Genomic DNA, 22,923 nt, shown 5'->3' on the forward strand with positions numbered 1-22,923 from the left:
GACTAATGCGACTAATGCTGATCAACAGGGCCCGAGAAAAAGGTCCTGGAACCGCTCGACACGGGAGGGCCCCCGCTGGCAGGAACGGGTGGATCCGGGGGCGTCGAAATGAAAGAGAGCAGAATAAGAAGACACGGAATTCTGAGATGGAAACTAATTACTGATGCGCTCATAAATACTTCAAAGGCATCATCTTATCACCACAAGATTTACAAACTGCTGTTTAAGTGTTTTACGGGGCTTTGAAAAGGCCCTCGACTCCTGCAGAGACCAATCTCCAGGCTTTCCGCGTCTGCTGGAGGCCCACGGCTGCTTGACGCGAGTGTCGTCGTTCTCGCAGGAGAAACATGATGATGAAGGAGGTTCAGGACAGCCCCCCACCCACACACCATCCTCACCCTCCACCCCCAGTTGGTGAAGACGATTCATAGGATGCCTTGATGATTCCAAACAAGGCCTTCGATACACAGGAAGGTGCCGAGACGTGCGAAATCGTGGCTGTGAGAAGGGTCGACCGTATCCCTGATGTGACTAATATGACTAAACTGGAGAGACCTCAGCAACGTACATTTAGGGCACATCTCACATTCATCCTCCTCATTCTGGCCTCCCTGTGATCAGCAGGTTTATGGTGGAACGGCAGCCTGTAAGAAGAGGTTGGTCATGGTGCCAACAGCTGGTCCGTGAACAGGAAGCAAGACCGTGTCCTCAGACGAAACCTGAAAGGCTTAACCGCACTTGTTCAGAGCCCAGGGAACTGAATGGGGGGTGAGGGCGACTCACATGGGTTCAGGGCTCCACCTTCACTTCCTTCTGGACGGTCCCTGCACTCATTTTTCAGCTTAGTTCAGTGATGCTTGAACCAAACCGGGGGAAGTACTGTTGCGTCCATCTGCTTCGCGGGTGCGATTTGGCCTGTCTCTGGTGCATGAACGTAATTACCATTCTGGAACGGCCAGTGGCCTCTTCCTGTTTTTTAAAGGCTTCCGAGATTTCAGGCTTTTTGGAATGTCGACAGAACGTTGCTAATCTCCTCAGGGCTCCTCTCCTCGGGGACTGGAACTCCCCGCAGGGCAGTTTAGGACGACGCTCCAGTCCCATCCCGACCAGTGCCAGAGGGAACCTGCGTGACTCACTGTTGCTCAGCGGCTCCGGCACATCATGTTCCCATCAGGTGTGGAGGACGGACGGCAATCGCACCTCCGACGCGGCGCCCTTACCAGGCTGCCATTCGCTGGAGAGAAGGGAAGCGTTTGTGTTCCAACCAGAACGTCTCTCTCAGCTGCCAGGGAGACCCTTCCGTTAGAAAGAGGGGCTTCCTGTGTGAAACGGGCGGGAACTTGGGCTCACGTGGTGAAGGAATCTTTCCTGTGGTGGCTGATGGGGTCTGTGCGCCTAGTGAGCTGCGGTCTGCCTGTGTGTGAGACCTGCCTGTGTCTGTTCCCATCTGCTTGTGCTCTGCCAAGCAGGGCAGCAGGCTGCGAAGTGGATAGTATCACTACCTTATGCTCAAAACCGTCCGTCAGGTTCAAATCCCACCCGCAGCAGTGATACCACTGACCAAAGTACTTACCTGAACTGATGCAGTACATTTACGTTTACATTTATTCATTTATCAGACACTTTTCTCCAAAGCAACGTACATCTCATAGAAAATACAATGTGTTCATTACATTGGGAGAAAGAGAGATATAGTTGCAGACATGATAATTAAGTAAACCCTGTTTGCTACTTTCCATGTGATGTACCGATGTTCATCGCTCGAGTAGGTACTTAAAACGCAGGACAGATGAATCCAGCAAAAATTACCCTGTTGTATCAATGGGTAAATCAGTGTAAACAGCTTTGGAGAGAAGTGTCGGCTAAATGAATGTGGTAAAACACCTTTACCCATCACAGTAAAGGTCCCCATCGAGGACAGGAGTGATTTCTCATGTACCCCCAGCAGGGGGAGCTACTGCTTCTGTCCCAGTGAAATTGCACAATCAGAGTCTCACCTGGGGCTCTGACTAGTTCTCATCCAATGTGACACCCTGAGTCTGACCCTTCTAATGGTGCCTTCAGTGAGGAACCCTGTCCAGACCCATGTGCCCCCTGGTTCCTGCTCTTCTACCCCCGACGTACCTGCAGGCTGGATCTTGAGCACGGTCTTCTCAGACTGCTTCCGGGTCATGGCGTACCATGAGCGGTCGGGGTCCTGGATCCACTCGGCCGCCTCGCAGTACAGCAGGCCCTGGTCGGCCGGCTGCAGGCGGTGGACGGTGAGCTTGTAGGCCGTGCTGCCCGTCTTGTCGAGGCGCAAGTCCCCGGAGGCAAAGCGCTGCTTGTAGGGCCCGCCGGCGCGCAGCACAAAGTCGCGGGAGAGCGTGAGCAGGTCCTGGGGGGGTGCTCCCGCCTCCGAGCGCAGGTACCAGCCCACCGACAGGTGGGTGTGCTGCTGGGTCTGCCGGCTCACATCGCAGGTCAGCTGCAGGCTGTCGCCCTCCACCTTGTTGAGCGTCTGTGCCGTCGAAGTCACGCTCAGGGTGTCGGGGATCACTGTGGGAAAAGGGGGGGTACACGTCACTCACTGATGACATCACCACGACTGACCCTAACCCTAACCCTCAGTTCCCGGTCTAAACAAAGCGATCCAGCATCCTGAGGGGTGTCGATGTGGGGTCCATGGGTCTGTTGAGCCACCCAGTGACTGACAAGTAAAAAAAAAAAAAACAAGGATATGAGATCGAATCCCACCCCCTACCGTAGGAGCCTTGGTCAAGGTACCTACTCTGAACTCATACAGTGAAAACTCCCCAGCTATATAAATGGGTAAAACAGTGTAACTAGCTTAGTGTGCAAATAGGACACAAAGTCTGATCATTATAATAAAACCCTTAATTAATCATAATTAATCCACCCCCAGACAGCATCACCTAAAGGAATTATGACCATCATTGTCATTTATTATTATACATTACATAATATATGTATAATTATTATCACTATACAACAATAACAACAACACTGACCACAATAATAACAATAATAACATGGGCACCATCATGAATCAGTCACTTCCACTATTAAATCAAGCTTTGAGTTACAATATTTCACAGCAGATGGAATGAAGATCATGTGAAGCCCTCAGTCATATATTAAGAACATACACCATAACTCACAGGAGCATTTCTGCTCCTCATTTTAGAGCAGCCACAATTTTCTCACTCCTTCCCTTATGTGCACATCTTTATTTTATTCTCCCTTTCAGACACACGTCAGGGTGTGGGTGTGTGTGTGTGTGTGTGTGTGTGTGTGTGTGTGTGTGTTGCGTGTGTTTCAGAGAGGAGAGGGACTGCCAAAGTGTGAGAATTCCCTGAACCCCCCCTCCCCCCAGACACAGAGCCCTTTCCAAGGGGGTATGGATTCCTGAACGGCCCCCACCAGGTGGGCCTCCTTCAAGCTGCGCTCATCCCAGATGATCCCCGTGGGCAGGAGGAGGAGGAGAAGGAGGAGGAGTGCACTCAGCGTGGGCAGGACATTATTCATCCTCTCCATTGGTTACGCGTCACGGAATGGGGGGGTGGCAGAGCTCACGCACATGATGGTGTGGGGGTGGGAGAACAGGGGCGGAAGACGAATCGAGGCGTGTGGAGCGGTGGACCTGCGCTGAGCACCACTGGCCATAGCATCCAATCAGTGTGATCAGTACAGTAAATGTACCATAGTATGTACCGCATACAGAAGTGGGAGGGTTTACCGAAACCCCTGTCTGGGATATCAATTCGAACCCACGCAGCTGCGCTTCCACTGAGAAAAGATGTGGAGAAAAGCGTTGTTCTATGAGGAATTGAGCTCATATCTGCGGGAAGGAGCAGAATGCATTTCATATTCATATTAATATTTATATTTAGATTCATATTCATATAGCTGCCAGTTTAAAACAGAGCGACAAAAGGAAATAGTGCTTGACAGTCACATTAAAGACAGTATGGATGGAGGACAAGCTGCAGACGAAACCTTCCTTGGACAGAATCGATAGACCAGGTACCGTGGTCATTCGAACCTGAGCCATGTGGATAAGGACCGGGTGGGATGCGCTCAGGGAGAAGCCCTTGAGAAATATGGGCCTCCTGCTCCTCGAACCCCCCGTCGGGTGGAAGTTTGTGTGAAGGTGGTGACGGAGACGGCACCGTGAGCTTCACAGATCCACCCCGCCAGGCTGCTCGCACCCTCACTGTACCCTACAGAAACAGCCTGTTGTTGCCATGCCAACGCCCTGTATCCTATGGAAACAGCCAGCCGTTTCCATGCCAACGCGCCGTACCCTCGGAGAAGAGCCCGGCCTCACCCGATCTGAGCGCTGGCCCGTTACGACTCCGGCACTCGCCCGTTCGTGTGAGCTGTGAGGGTAAGAGAACCGCAGGAGTTTGCGGTCACAGAGAGCAGCATCACACACGCAAACACTGACCGGATCCGAATGTTTGACCTGAACTGTACTTTCCGAAAAGGCAGAGAAATGTGCGGTAACGCAGACATCTAGAATATTCCAGTGTCGTTTGCTAGACTGAGACAGTCGGCCGAGCCCTTCTCAGCCCCCTCCTGACCCTCCGAACCCCAAAGGGCTGAGCAGATAGAGGGTTCCGGAACATTGCGGCGCAGAACGTATCCTGTGACTGAGGCCAAACTGTAGGCCAGGAGCATCACGGCCTCCCAGCTGGACACCTTCACTCCTCAGCCTTTCGGCAGGTTCTTTTCAGCCACGGAGAGAAAAACAGCTGGAACTTCTGCAACTGAACCACGACCCGAGGACACGATTCCGGATAGGAAAAGCAGGTGGATAAGAGACAGGAGGGAAGGACCTGAGACCCTGCTGTGAAGGGTGGTCACTGGGGCAGGACCTCCTGCCCAGATGGAGGAGCATCCTGAGCCTGCCTGCCTGCGTGCATGTGTGTGTGTGTTCGTGTGAGCCCATCAACTTCTTGATCCCCACCTCCAGACACGTGCTGTACACTCCTGGTGTCGATGTGCCACCCCTCCTTCCTGCTGTGTGAGAGGCCAAACAAAAGGGTACCACGGTACATATTACACTCTTTACCCCCTTGGACCGAAGACGACTGAGACTCCGCAGCTCCTGGTTCTCCTGCTTTTCCACCCAGATGAGAAGTTCAAGTCCTTGAGGGACACTCTTCACGTGGATGGAGATCCCGCTGGGGTCTCCCACCAATTGCGGACCGCTTCTACTCAAATGTTGACCCACACGGGGAGTTGATCTGGTTTCACACCGAGTTGGGGCGTCTCTAACGGAAGCGCGGCGCCGGGACGTTCAGGCCTGCCACACAGAGATAACGCCGAGGCTCCGGGGAGAGCAGCAGGGAGAGACCAGCGCAGTCATGTTTTCCCGCAGCGAGGACTCAGCCAGCTCCTCCTAATGGGATTGTCTGCTACCCGTCGCTCGGGCGTTCGAGGAGCTCGCATTAGCAGAAAACGTGCGCTTCCGCACTCCGGGGGGGGGGGGGGGGGGGAGAGAGGAAAGGGGGGTGAGAGAGAGAGAGAGAGAGAGATAGAGAGAGAGAGGGGGTGGGGGGGGCACCGTCTGAGCCCATTAGTGATTAATTGATCAATTAGGGGACCAGAGGAGCACCGACCACCACACCACCAGAGCGCCTCCAGCTGGACTAGAGGAGCAGTGCAACACTCCACCATGACCTCGGTCCAATTCGCCAACCAGCTGAGAAACGTCCACATCTCCGCTTCCCGGTGCACGTGAATCCATGCTGGTGTGCGGAATGGAACCGCAGCGACACACGCCTAACAAGCGGCACACAATATCCCGGCAACAATAGAGTCCTGTTGCGAGGAGCGCAGACACAGGTCCATTCAGAGCTCCTCTGTACTGGGGACCCTCTGTCTGGTCGCTGCGCGGTCACACGGACGGGAACCGGAACCGCAGCAACCGCAGGAAACGTCAGTCAGGCAGGACAACGGATTATTGAGTCGGAGACAATGGAGAGACAAACACGGGGCTGTCGAGCATCCGAAGACGTGATGAGTCTGTTTGTGGGAGACAGTGACGCCGGCAAGCAGGATGTGGAACCGAAGAAAAAAGCAGCGTTCATCTCTTTTACCCAGAATCCTCTTCTCCAACACGGTCATCGGCCGCTTGCCATCAGGGTTAAACGCCCTCTCCAGTACGGCCGTAAATCCATTTCCTGGGACAATTTGTTACAATGATTTCATTAAAGCGGAGTTGGGAAATCACAACAAAGTTATTTTAGAAGAAATTTGTAGAAATAACACATCAAAAATAAACACCAGAGTTGCAAAATGAATTTTAAAAAACCTAAAAGGCCGCACAAGTTTGGCCACTGAAGTGAACGCGAGCGAACAGGGTCCAAAAACGGCACGGTCCTAAAAGCGTGTTCTCGTTGACCGCATATGACGTTAACCAGGCAACGGCCGCAGCTCTTCACGAATCGCTCGTCCACGGATGGTGCGAAAGGATCGAAACGCCTCCTGTGGTTTAGAGCAGAACTTTCCTCTTAAGTGCTGTAGAAAATGGGGGGAAAACCTTCGCTGCCTCCGGAATGAGTGTTGGGTTCAGCTTCCCACCGCAGCTCGTCCTGCGTGTGGTTGGAGGTGCTTTCGCAGAGCTTCTCTCCGCTGAAGAGAACTTGAGTGAACCCTCGATGATCTCATGAGGGCTTCTGCAGAACATCTAATGGAGAGCTTAATGGAGCCCAGTGTGATGCAGCCTCTTTGTCCTTTCTGGACCACTTGAACATGTCTCTGCAGCAGGTCTGCAGGAGGTCAGGAGGACAAAGTCTTCGGGAGATGGAGACACGTCTTCACCAAAGAGTCTTCAGGAGATTGAATACATGTCCACACACAGCTATACTCTTGGGGACAACGGAGAACACGCGGCACGCAGATCACCTTCCGTAAGGTCCAGTTCTACAGAAGAGCCCAAGCGCAGGACAGAACAGCAGGGAATGGACCTCACTGCTTTGTGGTCCACCTCTGACAGGTACCTTCTCACAATGTTCTACTGTGAGCACAGGAACCTCAGAGAACATCCAGGAGACCCTCATCGCTCATCACACGTCCCAGGAGTCACGGCTCTGCTGCCTTGACAGATACCAGCCCATTGCGTAGACCTTTACACCTCTGTGTCAGCTTGCAGCAAACTCAAACAGCGCTCCTAACATTCTGTGTGTGTGTGTGTGTGTGTGTGTGCGTGTGTGTGTGTGTGTGTGTGTGCGTGCACGCGTGCGTGTGTACATGCAGGTTTTACACCAATAGCTGACAAAGCAATTTGCGAAAATGACTTAGAAACGTTTGGGTCTTTTCAAAGCCTCGGAGAGCAACCATTATTACCGTGGAGACCACTTCACCGCCACTCTGCCCAATTACCGCCGCCGTGCCAGTCGAACCCGCTGCCGTCTCTCCGTTCCTCTCGTTCCCATTATTCGCCCAAGGTTTTCACCTCCATTGTGGGATTAATTAGCGCATCGACATGCGCAACCCGCCAGTCCCGCTCGGAGACGCTCCGTCGGCAGCACTAAGGGACGGGAGGGCTCGAACCCCACGCCTGCTCCCTCTCACGGTGCCTCATCTCGGGTCGATTCCCAGGTGCCCGAGTGGCGTCTCCTAATCGGCCTTTAACCCGACGGCTGCTCTCGCCGCTCGGGACAAATTGAGCTACGGGGGAATCGGTAGAGGTTTGTGCTGCTGGCAGGGGGACCAGCGCTGGAAAATGAACTGGAAGCGAAACGTGCAAAACAGGCAGCTGAACCCCCACCTCCCCGAAATACTCCTTTAAGACAGCAGGGGGCAGAGTGGTGAGAGGTGTCACCTTGCAACTGGGTTCGACTGCTGCTCTAGTAGGAACTTAAGGAACTTACCTTGAACTGACACGGTACCAAGGGTGTGTCACTTGGCACACCCCCCATGCTGGGACTGATCAGAACCCTGTACACGCTCTTCCGCGCAGGTAAGACGTCTCTCCATCGGCTGCTTTGATTCGCTGTGATTGGCTGAGTGGTTGGCGACGGTGGGAGGTCTGTGTGTTTTTGCCGAGACAGACGTCACCCCGGCAAAACGAACGAAAGCCGAGCGCAAACGGAGACATCGGAACAAAGGAAGGAGACGAAATAAGTCGGGTTTGATCGGCTGACAGCGGAGAAAACAAACAGGGGGTGACGCTGGCTGTGTGTGTGTGCGTGTGTGTGCGTGGGGAACCCATCGCAGACCCAAGGGCTGGCACCTACAAAACCCATATTACATAACAGTTTATATTTGTGTGGGAGAGAGGAGTGTGCCCATGCTCTAGATGTGTGTGTAGGAATCTGTGTGTGTGTGGGAGACAGGACCGTCAGTGAAAGAGTGGGAAAGAAATGAGAGTGCGCTCGTGAGTGGGAAACTGAGGATGACGTGTGTGCGTGTGTGTGTGTGTGTGTGTGGGCAGGAGGGAGCGGGTGGAGGAAGGAAAGGAGAAGAGAGAGAAACAGTATCTTCATGAGTGTGTTGTGTTGCCACGTGTGTGTCTAGCGTCTTATTGACCATATATAGAGTCCTTCCAGAAAGTTCTGTGCTCCACTTGTGTCCTCAGTGTTGACGGGGGCTGTCCACTGTCACTGTCATCTGTGTGACACTTCTGATCCATCTCAGTTGTAGGTGGCGTGCATGCGTGTGCGTCTTCACAGGAGGTCATTACAAAGCACCTGAGGTTCCCGAATGACGGAGATACGGGACCAGTTCTGCTAAACCACGTGTGCGTAGACAAACCTTTCTGGAACCTTCTGCCCCTCACAACCCTTACTTGACCATGCAACACAGCACATCGTGCTCTACTTATCCCCTTCTGCTAAGAAAAGGACATATGACAACCAAGTAGACTTTACATAATAGCATAAAGGCACCTTTGCTTCTCTAAAAGTTCTCATATCAGCATCACGGTTGGAGCGAAATCACATCCATCCTGGAAATGAACCCAAAGTACTTTGAAGAAAAGCGAAACGAATCCCTTTGTTCATATCTAGATTAACTCTTGTACCGACAGCTGAGATCTCCCTTAACGTGTAACGTTGGTGGAATTTGCATAAATAGGGCGTGACGGACCAATAAGAGCTCACCCTGCAACAGGAGCCGACAGAAAGGGCGCGAGAGGGACGACCGCGGTCACGTCACTCAAAGGCGGCGTCGCTGATGAACGAGGTCATAAATTTCCATGATTTACAGCTTTCAAAATGTTAACGAGATCGAGCCTTTGAGGCATGAAGAACACCTTGTCTTAGAGCCGAGAGGATCTCGGAGAGACGGAGAAGAGCGTCTCCTCCGCTTGCCCATCCCCCTTTGCTCTGTTCGCACCCGCAGCACGGAGGAGCCAATTCATATCTGCAATAAAGCAAAAGAGCAAGAATACCGTAGTAAAGACATGGGCTAGTAGAGAATACATGCTGATACCTCATATATTTTCCACACTGGGGCCGAACTTCAAAGAGCGGGAATTTGGGGCGCGGATGCGCGAGTCATCGAGAGAGACGCCGTCCTTGTTTCGTCCAACAATGCGGGGCGCCCCGCCGAGGAGACAGCGCCCCCCTGCCTGCGCCCTGCCTATTTACACTTGGTTGCATCACCTCGTTTTTCAAGAGCACTTGAGAGACCGTGTGTGCGGAGGGCACCGGCGCCAGCAGAGAGGAATGAGAGGCCTTCAGTGAGAGGTCAGCGAGATGGACACACGGCGACGTCTTCTCTCTGTTCGTTATTTTTCTCTTTTTCTCCAAAGTTACCTACACCGATTTACCTGTTCATGCAGCACAGTAATTTTTACTATATCGGTTCAGCTATCCCAAAGTTAAAGGCCCAAACTTCGCCCACTTTCATCTTCAGTCCAATCCTGAAGCCCGGGAAGGGGGCGGAGCTTCCGTCCCTGAAAGGCTGAGACGGACTCTCGGTTTTACCTTGTTCTCAGAGATGAGGTGAGTAACAGTCTGAGACTCTGTGATGGGGCTCGATCACCATGTGAGTCACAGTCTGGAGGTCTGTGTGGAGACACTTCCTGACCGCAGGGGGTCGTTCTGTGGCATCGCCAGGGAACAAACTGGTGGGGGCACTGAATGACTCCCTGGGGCTGCCGCACCACGATGGCAATGCCCCGCACACACGCGCACACGCTCTCAGGATGTTTTTGTTGGCTCTGCCCAGGGGTTCGAGGGAAGGGGAACGCACATCTCGGGGACACGTTCGAGCTCCCAGTTCGGAGGCCGTTACACATGGGAAATTACTTTTAAATCACCATCATAAGCAAATTAGCATCAGAAAAAGGAAATCAAATGAACGACTGAACTTTCCCTCGTTTACAGGCAAATGTAAGTACAGCAGCCTTTACCTGGACACAGGTGTGTCTGCTAGAAGCCAGCCAGTGGGTGTGGTCAAACCAGAAGAAAAGGCGTGGTCAAGCCAGCCCCAGTCATTTCACATGGGCTTCACCAACCCAGACCGGAGTGGGCGTGGTCAATTGAGTCCACAGTGGATGCGGTCAATTCAAACCAGAGTAGTCAAAGTGGGCGTGGTCAATGTAGCAACAGCATCACTGCTGAGCTCTGTGTGTGTGTGTGTGTGTGTGTGTGTGTGTGTGTGTGTGAGAGACACTGGCTAAGACTTTTCCTGCCAGTTTTGCGGGGGCAAAGCCGGCCGAGGAAACACCATCATAAAACAACCGCAGGAGTGATGAGTGGATGAGCGGTTGTCCATCAGTGAGACACTAATGGATGCAGAGCAGGGCAATGTAATAACCCCCCCCCCCCCACTGCACAAACACACAAAAATCATATTAGTGCCCCATGCACACATTACTGATATTATTATTGATATCATTCAGTCCATCAGCTGCTGGAAAACATTTTGCCGGAAACAATGTGCTCACATCCGGGGGGGGCAGCTAATGATGAGGGAGGGGCTTGGGACTTGGGACGGCCAACCAAACGTGCTTCCTGGGTTTGATTAGATAAGGCCCGGCTGCAGCGGTGACATCATCTCGCACCGCGGCCAAACCGTGACCCTCGGGGGCCCTTTGCTGGGCGAGCGCGACCGCGGTACGTACCATGAGGCGCGGAGGCGTTTCCGAGCGCACGAATAAAGGGAGGAAAGAGGAAGGAAGGACGGAGAAGCTCCAGAGCTTTCGCACCCGGGTCACCGTGTGCTCATGTGCTCCAAGGCCTTCGCTTCACCGATACAGAGCAATAAGGACCCGCAGAGCAAACAGGAAGAGGGTCTTTAAGCCAAACGTGTCCCTCAAGTGCGCATCGTGATCCGTAATAATAACCCATAAGTGCACTTTTTAATAATCCATATCCACACTTAATAATAATGCAGCGTATTTCCTGAAGTTACATATTTATTAAAGTATCACCAGCTACACCTGTTCAGTCCCACTGCCGTTTCGACTCCTCTTCTCATATGTTGGACACACTCATCCACACCATCCACGGCGGTAAATAACTAATACCCATACTGGACAACGTGTGACTGCCAGGGTGTAATGAGGTCACGACCCCGCAGTTGAACCCAATCGCTTTCGCTGGACCCCACCGGAGTCTTAAAGGAGCCACAGATTAGGCTCAGCTACAGGAGGCCGTAGGGGGCGTCTGAGGACGTCCCGCTGTCGTCATCTCACCTGTCCATCTATCTGCATCCCCTCTCATATTTCCCAGAATTCTCTTTTCCGTGAACCCGTGTGCTGGTGTCACAGGCCGACCTCCAGCGAAGGGCGTTTTAGGACCGTGGAGCACGGAGTCGCCGGTGGGGTCACTTGTCCCATGGCCTCGAACCCACACCCTGGTGGAGCTATAAGGACACGCGTGTCTTTGTTTAATGTTCGTTATAGATGACGATGTTGGTGGACAAAGTTTCCTGGATGTGTGTGAAGACGGTGTGACGTTTACTTGTTACCTATGATTTTTGGATAACAGAAAGAATTCTTGTATTTTTAGTATTTAGTTTTTTATTTTATGGAGGTGATGAGGGTTCAAACTCTTCTGTGTTGGTGTTGTCAGGATTTTATTGAGAAATGTCTAGATGTGTGTCTGTAAGTGATTTAACTGAATTAAATTCAATAAAGGAGATGGAATACATAAAAACAAAGACACACACACGTGTGTATCCTGTGCCGTGTGACTGAACTAATGGGCAGAAAGAGACGGAAAAACAATAATCCGCCTTTGAAAATTGAACAGTGGAATGAACACAAGTGGAGTGATGTCACAGTGCTGCTGCGTCTCTCTAATCATCCTCATGGACATACACAACACACACACACACACACACACACACACACACACACACACACACGTGCAGCTTGGTTAGAGAAGCAGCAGCTGCTCTCATATGAATTGTACCCTCAAGTCCAAATTTTCAGAGACAAACATCATCAGAGGAGCTCCCCCGCCCTTCACACACACACACACACACACACACACACACACACACACACACACACACACACACACGCTTCTTAACCCCCACAGGTATCAGGTGCTCACCGACAGATCAGTTAACCAGCTAAAGTTCCAGCAAGTGGTGCAGTGCCTAGAGCTGCCAGTTAGTATTCAAAGGACCTGGGTTCAAATCCCACTTCCTGCCTCCTGCAGTCCCCTTCATTAAGGTACTGACACCCCGCTGTATAAAAGGGTAAATATAATAATCTGGGTTCCAGTGGGGCTCCCTGGTACCTGTGACCGGTCCAGCACAGTCTCGCCTCCTGCAGTCCTCTCTGTCTGTTACCATGTTAACCCCCAACTCCCCCGTGGTGCCGCAACGCACAGTTACATCAAACGCAGTGTGGAAAATGAGCCGAGTGCCTGCAGGGACACCAGCGGGACACACACCTGCTGGGTGAGTGGGACACACACTGTATGAGAGGGACAGAGAAAGCTGGGGTAGAGAGAGAACACACACACACACACAAACAGGCTCCTCCAGGCTGCCTCCATCAACACAAACACACACTAGAGCCCAGGGAGACCCCCCAACACTTGTTGGACCCCCCCTTCATACTCCCCACTCCTCTTGCACCTGCAGCCCAGGGGCTTCAGTTGATACTGGCATTCAAAATGCAGACAGATGCCTCTTTGTTCTAATTGAACCTTTCAGGAGGAACAATGTGTGTGTGTGTGTGTGTGTGTGTGTGTGTGTATATATATACGCTGCCACTCTAGAAATGATTTCATCGTGCATCAATCATCAGTTTGTTCTAAACATTGACACACAGCATGGTATTTCCAGCAAGGCCCAGGGGTAAAGTACTATACTGGAGGGTCCCACTGCACACACTGATGGACAGTCACTGGACACAGCATTTAGGAGCCTTTCTCCTTTTGTTTCCGGAATGTTCTGGAGTCCCGGAGTCTGATCACAGCTCAGCCAGCGTTCGGCCGAAGATGCTGCCTGTTCATTATCAAGAGCTAAGAAGTGACACGGTGGTTAGTGCTGTGACCTGCCATCGGAAGTACACGGATTCGAATCCCACCTCCTGCTATCTGACTTTGACCTCCACCTGACTTTGACAAATGGAGCGGCATGTGGCGCAGCGAGTAGCATTACTATCTCATAGCACCTGGGTGGTGCAAAAGGATGTGGGTTTGATCCCTGCTCAGTCTGTGTGGAGTTTGCATGTTCTCCCTGTGTCTGTGTGAGTTTCTTCCAGGTGCTCTGGTTTCCTCCCAAAGTCCAAAGACATGCTGTTCAGGTTCCCCAGAGTGCGTGAGTGACGGAGAGTGTGTGTGTGTTCCACTGATGTATGGATGAGAGACCCAGTGTAAGTGATGTATCTAGCAGTGTAAGTTACTGTGGTGAATAAGGTGTGGGCTGATAACACTACATAGAGTTCATTGGAAGTCACTTAGAAGAAAAGTGTGTGATGAATGTAAATCTACTCACCTTTAACTGAAAGAGTAAAAATTACTGTGCTTTACTGTGCTCTCCCCTGGCTTCTTATAGCCGCTCAGATCATTTTTTAATTCTATAGCAGACTGTTACACTCCTCCTCTTGGTGGTCCCACACACAAGCGAATGTGGTGGAATGACTTCCCCCTCTCACTCAGAACTGCTGAATCTCCCTCTGCACTGAAGAAATTACCCCACCTACACACACAGAGACACACCTCCCCAACCAGGAGAGTACGAACAGCAGGACTATGTTTAATACAGTCGGCAGAGCCCCACGGGGAGTCTGTCACACTGGGCCTTTTGTTATGTGTGAGACAAACAGCTAGCTCTGTGTGTGTGCGCGCGTGTGCGTCGTAGCCTGGTGGGACAGTGGGGTGGGACTGAGCAGCTGCGGGGGGGCCGCTGGCTCTCTGTAGACATGGGGGACACGGTCCAGGCAGGACAGCAGAAGGCTGGACCCCCCCAGCTGCTCCCAGGGTGTGTGTTCGCACCCGGTCCGGCCCGTCTGTGTGGCTGGGGGTGCGGCAGCGGGATGGGCTGCACTCCCCACCTGTGTCCTGTCACACGAGGGCTACAGCTGCAACGCATACACTCTCTCTCTCTCTCACACACACACACAGTCTCTGATTCGTCGCTCTGTTCTGAAACCGTGATGAGCTTTTCTTTAAGAAATAAATAGAAAGTGGAGAATTAAAATGAATTAGAGAATTAAAACGGGCCTCACAGCGTTTGAGCCCCAGTTTAAACACATTTCCTTGCAACAAAAGCGCTTTTCCAATCCTCCCTAATGAGTAGCGCGGCAATTAACATGTTAATAAGGGCCGTTTGTGTAGAGCTCTGGGGACCAGTGGAGGGGGCATTGATTTTGTTCACAGCTCCTCTGCAACACACACACACACACACACACACACACACACACACACACACACACACACACACTGGGAAGGAGAGCGGTGCCAATCACACCTTGTGAATAGGTGACCACCAAGGCTGAGACCCGAGTAGGACGTAAAGTCAGTGTGATGAGAGAGAGCGTGTGTGTGCGCGCATGTGCATGGGTGCGTGCGCGTGTGCCTGCGACTCCTTACTCGACAGCACAGTTTATTTGCTTGTTACATGAGGTGTTGTTGTGCCACAATAATCTGTACATATTCTAAGCGGTGAAACAGCAGGTGTTTGCCCTGCCTCCTCGTCACCTGCTAATTACCTCTTTCTCACTTATCAACACCTTTGGGGGGGGTGATCTTTGTTAGCAGTGTGAGGAACTTGGCCCCCACCCCCACCCCCACCCCCACCCCGCAGTGGAGTTAGAATCTCAGGCTCACGTTAGCAGCAGCACTTTGCAGGGGGCCGTTGCTCCAGGTGGTTTAAAGTCTCTTGATACTGAGCAGTAAAGACCCACCCCTACTCGAGACCACCTGGCTAATAAATAGGCATCGGCAGAGGAGCAACAGCCTCAGAAAGTGAATACACACACGTATACGTTGCAATTCGTTGCAGAAGTGCATTGTGGGTAAAAAGACTCCGCGTGAAATAAAGGAAATCCCAGGAGTCCGAGTGGCGCTGAGAGGCTGGGCCGGTCGAGAACCGCTCCGCGACCTCAGTTACTGGCGTCCGCCCGCAGAGGCAGCTGCTTCCTGCCCCCAACACGCTCCCCCCCACCTGCCTGCCACTCCTCCTCATTCCGGAGAACAGCCGCTCTCGCACCCGCACCCGCAGTCGGGGCGCATTCCTACCACAGGGTTAACACAGCGTCTTATCCAAAGTGACTCGTAGAGCCACGGCGTCACACTCCTGTGCAGTGGCTCCTCACGTTATACACATTTAAGTCACACATATTTAAAGATACCAGCATTCTCACCTTTACTTATTTATTTTAATCACTTTACTCTGTAAAAACTTCCTAAAATTAGAGCAGGGAGTGGGAAATGTATCAACCCTCTGAGGTGTAGCTGGCAGCAAAGAGCATCAGGAATGTGGAACCGTCTTAATTCAGCTCACTTCCGCAGTGTTTACAGCTCCTGATTGGTGTCCCTAGTGTCTGTGATCAAAAGCACGAGGAACATGTTCATGGGATGAGTTGGTCAACAATCAGCACCGAACAGGAGGTCCTGGAGACAATCTATTTTTATTCTCAATGTAGCTTGACGTTAATACAAATGATAAAGCCTTAACACAGGACTTTTATCAAATATACCAATACCTGAGGCTTCCATAGAACCTAACCAGTAAAAAAATTGAGGGTTGATTGCTTGTGGTTAAACATTGTTGTGTTGAAACTTAGTGTTAAAACCGACTACGGAGTTACAAACAAAACGAGTTACGAACAAAATGAGTTACGAACAAGACGAGGTACCAGCTTCTAGTGCCAAGTTTTGTTTGTAGGGTGCGCAGACTCTGTATATTTTGGAAGAGCCAAACTCAAGGGTACAACAGAAGTTCCTCTCAATGCAATAACCTTTTCAATTCAGTTTCTCGAGCCCTTCTGCCTTTCCCTTCCCTAATCAAGTGCCTCTTCACTAAGGGGTCGCAGCAGTAGGAGGCGCTACGGTACACAAGTTGAGCAAGAGGGAAGAACCGGGGCAGGAGGGAAATGACTGGAAGGAGATCTCTGTCACAGATGAGACACAAGGCCCACGTGGCGAGACCCGCTGCTGCTGCTGCTAAACCTGGCATAGAGACAGAGCGTCAAGATCGCAGGGCGGCGTCTCGGCCGCGAGCCCCAGATTCTCAGCAGTCGGGCCACGGTGACAAACTCCACCCCCCTCACAGGTGCGACTCTCCGCCTAGTTATTTCAAGCCAAGGAGTGATGAGCCAAGAAAGGGAGGAGGAGCGTGAAGCCCCATCACCACAAACCCCATCTCTACACTCTACAGAAGCGCAGAACACTGAACGCCGCCGTCCGTCTCCATTTGACAACAAGCACGTGAAGACGAGAAGACAGCTGGGCTTTCGAATCCTCCAAGGACCGTGTTCCTGGCACATTTCCCAACTGTTACACAGATCCGGCATAAACTGCAAATGTCACACAGCATAACCTGTAATCATAACTGGTCATTACGACGGGGGGGCGATTTGCAGGAAACGGAACCCGAGAGTGGCGTAATTCTGGCTCTCTGTGGCACCCAGAGGATTGTGGGTAACGCCATCAGTACAGGGCGATGACACTGATCCGGAGCCACAATGGCTTCCTTCCAGGCCCGAGTTCCCATTTCACGGAGATGGGCTTTAAAATACAAACTAATTACTGCGCCCAGCAGGCAAGGTATTATTTTAATCCCTGGCATCGCCACGGAAACCCGGAGCCAAGGCCCCGCCTCCAGGTGGGCATCAGGGTGTCAGCCTTGGTTTTAATGGAACTGTCAGCAGTTCCTTTGAAAATCCATAGACTCAGGACACACACAGAGCCAACAAACCCCAAGCCGCATCTTATAGAGCAGCCCTAAACCTTACTGGTCTCTCATATTTGGAAACCGTGATTTCCAGCACTTTCCTTCTGTTCACCTGCCCTGAGAAGAGGTCCAAAAGCTGTAAATCCTCCTAGTAAAAAAATTAATTTCATGCCAAGATCATATTTAATGCCTGTTTTACTGGGCTATAAAGACCAAGATGCCCCCCACCCCCGTGGTCACATGACCCCACCGCCGTGCATCTGGTTCGACAGGAGCCCACGTCCAGATCATCGCACGGTTGAAACTTGACCCCGTGCCAGAGCAGCGTGTGGGTGCGCCGTCCATAAACCGACGGAGATAAGAAATGAAGAAATTGCCCGTGTTGATACAGCGCTTATCTACACTGTCAATCTCTCTCTTTCCCTCTCTCTCGTTCCCACGGTAATAAGGGAGCGGCGCGGTAACGCGTCCTGCAACCAGGGATTTGCTCCCAGCTGCATGAAACTCCCCTGTGAGTAGGTGTCCGACTTCCACAGCAGAACAGCTCGTACGGAAACACAGACCGGATTCTAGGATAAGTCACGAGGAACCCGTGTGTGTGGTGGACGGCTGGCGGAACATTCCAGAAGCCTGGTCTGCTCTCATTAGCAAACAGTCCTTCGGCGATCACACACACACACACATTTTCAGAACCGCTTGTCCCATACGGGGTCACGGGGAACCGGAGCCTAACCCGGCAACACAGGGCGCAAGGCTGGAGGGGGAGGGGACACACCCAGGACGGGACGCCAGTCCGTCGCAAGGCACCCCAAGCGGGACTCGAACCCCAGACCCACCGGAGAGTAGGACTGCGGTCCAACCCACTGCGCCACCGCACCCCCCCTTCGGCGATCATTTAAGTTCCATTTAAAGAAGAGGCCGCACTTAGTTCTCGTCTCGCGTCCTACAGAGCGATCTTTCAGAAGACCATTTAAACACGTGCGGTCTCTCTCTCTCTCACACACACGCGCACACACACACACACACACACACACAGAGCACATGCACCAACAGGTCTGCACATGCACAGTGTGCCAGATCTGAGATCAGAAACTGCTCCCTCAAGCACTTTGATACCTTTGCCTCCACAAGATGCAAAATACCGTATTTAACACCACTTTTACTAACATGAACACACACTCTGGTTTGCAGGTGGGATCCAGCCACCCCTGACCTACGTACACACGCTCAACGCACTCCACGCGCTCGACACAGCTGAAGGCCAAGGCGCTGTGCAGTGAAGACCGGATCCCTGTAACGTGCCAGGAAAGCTGCCGCGGCCGAAGGGTTGAGAGCTGGCGTGACGCTAATGATGCCTGAAATGAGAAGCACAACGAGGTGTAGAAGCAGCGCTCCTCCGCCGGGGCGCTAAACGCATCTCCTCCTGGTTTATTTACAGCACGCAAAAAGCCGCTGAGTCCTCATATCCTCTGAAGACATTAGAAGCATCGTGCAGCCAAACCCACTTCAGCCCTGATGTAATATGATCACGAAGACGCCTCGCAGTCGGAGCACCTCAGTGAGAGAGCAGGAGCGGGAAGCTGGATGGTCTGGAGTTTCCCACTCGGCTGCTCGAGTCCCCGACATCACAGCGCTACGGATGGAGTGTAGAGCATAGAGCGAGATCTACAGGATGTGTGGTGTAGAGTGCGGTCTGTTGGCCTTCTGGTGTAGAACGTGGTCTACGGGACATCCGGTATTGAGTGCAGAGACCATTCGGCGAGGTCTACAGGATACACAACGTAGGGCGTAGAAAACGGTCCATGAGATGTGAGGTCTAGATATTTGTCTTCAGGTCACAGAGCAGAGAAGATGAAATGAGGTGAGCAGGAGACTACAGAGCACAGCATGTAGAACATAAAAGAGCCACATGGAGCTGGACCACCATGGCTCCGCCTCTACCTTCGACACACCTTCTGGAGGGCTCCCGGTGCAACTGAGAGTAACAGGCGTCCACAGACACACACCTGTCGAGATGCGGGGAGCGTTGGGGAGGCAAGACCCGCTCTCGCAGTTCCTGCCTTACAATTAACGTGCGGTGAAAAGCCCCGGCGACCGAGTTCAAACAGCGCGAGTGCAAATGAAGGGAGGCCTTTGAGGGCGACTACAAAGGGGGTCGAGTGGGCGGGGCTCCGATCCGAGGAGCAGCACTCAGGGCGCCGAGATGAAAGGAAGCGCCGATCACACTCCCTCCCTGGGGGTCGCCTGTCAGGGCGCATGTGTAACACGGATGTCGTTCAAGAGCTTCTGGTGCATTGGATTTGTTTCAAACGTTCATGTTTAACCCCTGTGGCTTGTAGAGTGCTGAGGAAATGCTCAGGTAATACTACGGTAAGAATCAGCTAACACTCAGGTAGTTTGCAAGCGATGCTGAGGTAACACACCGGTAACACTGAGGAATCGCCACACTGACGCTCAGGTGACAACTGGGCGATTCTCAGCGGACAGCCGGCTGAAGGAGCCGCCCAAGGATGCTCTCGTCACTCACCTGTCAGGTTGGTCTTGGCGTTGTAGGAACCGCGGTACTCGCCGTCCGTGTTGGGCGTGTAGCACTCGAAGAGGCCCTGGTCGCGAGCCTGTAGCCGCGAGATGTGCAGCACCACGGCATCGGCGCTCAGGCGCTCCACGTAGATGTCGCCGGCGGCAACACGGGAACTGTAGGCCGCGTACGAGTAGTCGCCGTGCCGGGTGCTGACCACGCGGATCTCGCGCTCCGGCGCCGACGCCAGGTACAAGGACCACTCGAAATCCTGCACCACTGCGCCCCGGTAGCCGGTCACGTTGCACCAGATGGTGGCGTGGGAGCCCTCGGTGCGCACCAGCGGGCCGGCCTGGATGGTGACGAGTCGGTCCGCCGCGCCTGGTCCCGCTGTGGGGGGAGGGGGACGCAGAGAGGCGGGGTTACTGTGGTGAACGACCTTTGGACGCATCAACAGGGATTTTTATTCACAGCGTTGGTGAGGTTCGCTATGTCGTCATCTCCACTATCACCATCCACATCATTATCTTCTTCCTGCAAGTCCCTTCATGAGGGGGGACAGTGTGTTTGTAAAGGCAGGTCAGATCCCCTCCAGCCCCCCCACAGCACCTCCCTCAGTCACATGACTCTCTGGCCACACCCCCTCCCCATGGGGCAGTGTGTTTGGGGGCTTTGGATGCGGACCAGCATCACTCTGCGGCCAGCGGTCACCGATCCAGGCTCCGCCATCTGCCGCGCGGCCGGTCGGTGCAGAGGGGCGGAGCCAAGAGCGGCGAGGCAGAGTCCGACACGCGTTTCCCTGCTGCTCTGCAACACAGTCACGTTTAATTAAGCGGCACGGGTGTCGCGGCCCCCCTCTTACACCGTGACACTCTCATGCACACATATGACGTCAGCAGCATCACAACAAACATCCTGGAATATTAATCACAAACAAAAGCAAAACACTTAATTATTTCAACCCCATATTTTGACCTGGTACCTAAACGTGTTTATCATCTTTATTGCAAATTATACTTGTGCCGTGTCTTTTCATTCATGCAGTCATTTACTTTAAAAATACATCATGTTATTTAATAATTTTCATAATTTCTCTGTGTTCTTTTTCCTTCCTGAACAGGTAAGATGAGAAATTCACAAGATTTAATATGTTCATAATTCATCTGTTCTTTCCTCATTCGGTGCTTCTGCCATTAAAGAGCCATGTTTACAACTGCAAGCTTGCAGGATCACATCCCACCTTTGCAGCCCTGCTCAGAGTTATAGAAACGCACTAATAAATCTGCATTTTTCTATATCTTTACTATAAAATACACAGCAACACAGTCAAAACGCAGAGACGGAACCAACGTGGGGCTGAGCGGGAAGCCCTCCATCACAGCTCGGCTGGAGAACTCCAGCAGAAGAGCAAATGTTTGCAGCTGCAGCTCATCTGTCCTCGTTCTCCTGAGCCAAACGAGGGATGGAGCGCTAAGGAGCACACAGCAGGAGCCTGGACCACGAGCTGAGATTTACCAGGACCGCACTGATCCACCACACCCGCCATCGTAATCCCAGAGGCAGATTCATTAAATGCTCCATGTGACGAGGATGGAATCTAGAAGAGCTTCGGTGTGAGGAAGAGCTTGAGCAAGAGGAGTGGTGCAAGAGATGTCCATGGCTCAGTGCTGACCACAAGTGGTCAACAACCCTCCCCGTGGTCACAGACCACAGCCCTGCCCTGATTGATCAGTACTGAGCACAAACACCCCAAGTCATTGACCACCGGCTTCCACTGATCACAAAAAGTATACAGTGCTCTCGTGACCACCACTGACCACTGCCCTGTACTGACCACCACCGCTCTCCAAAGTTACCTCTCTGAGCGGTTGTGGTTAAACCAGCGATTTTTCTGGTGATGTACGTATTTATAATGCACATTTGGGAGGCTCATTTGGGTTTGACGGAAATGCAGGTCTAAATATAGACCAACATCTCGGCAAAAACAAAGAGGAACCCAAAGCAGCCGCACTTTAGCTTGGAACATGTTGACGCAAATGTAAGGAAAGGCCCATTAAATATGGATCAGATACAAGGCTCGTCACATGTATATTTAAAGGTGTTTTTCTCAAGGAAGCGAAGGTGTGTCGAGCGCTCGCGCACAAGGAGATCTTTGAAAGCGGCTTCCCTTTGTGTCCTACGAGGAACGGCCTTTGCTGCCGACACGTCGACGACAGGACACGACTCCGAGGGGAAGCCCTCCCTGTAACCCAGATCGCCCGAAAATCAGCGCTCGCACTATCTGTCCTGTGGTGTGCATCTCCCACGGGCGCTAATCCTTAACCCTATAACTCATGACCCTGAGAAGATGCAAAGACGTGGACTTTGCTTACGCTTCTCTTGGAGGGGAACAAGAGCCTCTTCCATCAAAACTTTGCAAGGTGCCCTCAAGATCGGGACCAAATTATTAACTCATTATGAGGAAAACATCTGTGTTCAACGTTTCTCACACTCATACCTATACACACACGCGGCCTTTGAAATTCTTCAAACAAGACGATCTCTTTGCAAAGCAAAGCTGGCCCATGTGAAGTGCATGTAAAGTGAGTGCAAACATGACGAAAATGGAAACTCCTGGGTTTCAAAGCCAGAGTCCAATATGTTGTGTATACTGACACCTCTGCGAGATGGAAGGATACGGCGGAAGAAGTCTAGGGACACCGCACTTAACTTTTCCCAATGGCTCAGATCTCAGCTCGCTTGGATCATCATGACTCCAGTAGGTCCAGCCCTTCTGTGGTGTTAAGTTGCTTTGTGTGCATGCGTGTGTAAGTGTCCCTTTGGAGCACTTTGGAACCTCTTCTGGTGTCCCTTGCAGGCTGAACAAACACGAGGCAGTAAAGGCACTCCTCTGATCCTACCTTTTGGTTCACAACACGCCCCGCAATGTCACAATTATCCACATGATGAGCTCCTTTCCATGGAACGACTTGACTTGAACAGGCCTTCTGGATGAAGGCCAGCCAGAAATACAATTAGCTCCACCACCATGTCATTGTGAGTCTCCGTCCCTCATTCAGAGTCCCTTGCGCACATCCTTCCTCACA

The 22,923-nt window shown here is 52.2% G+C and overlaps 1 protein-coding gene across 1 annotated transcript in view; it reads right to left on the reverse strand.

The window, feature by feature from the left end:
* LOC114912195 (immunoglobulin superfamily member 3-like) overlaps positions 1-22,923 on the reverse strand; it is a 48,037-nt gene that overhangs the window by 12,996 nt on the left and 12,118 nt on the right. The window contains exons 2-3 of the mRNA XM_029257918.1: positions 19,847-20,227; positions 2,125-2,538 (exon numbers count right to left, since the gene is read on the reverse strand). Of these exons, the coding sequence (XP_029113751.1) occupies positions 2,125-2,538; positions 19,847-20,227 (795 nt within the window). The remainder of the gene's footprint in view (positions 1-2,124; positions 2,539-19,846; positions 20,228-22,923) is intronic.

Source organism: Scleropages formosus, chromosome 14 (genome assembly GCF_900964775.1).
Source record: "Scleropages formosus chromosome 14, fSclFor1.1, whole genome shotgun sequence".
Lineage (NCBI taxonomy): Eukaryota > Metazoa > Chordata > Actinopteri > Osteoglossiformes > Osteoglossidae > Scleropages > Scleropages formosus.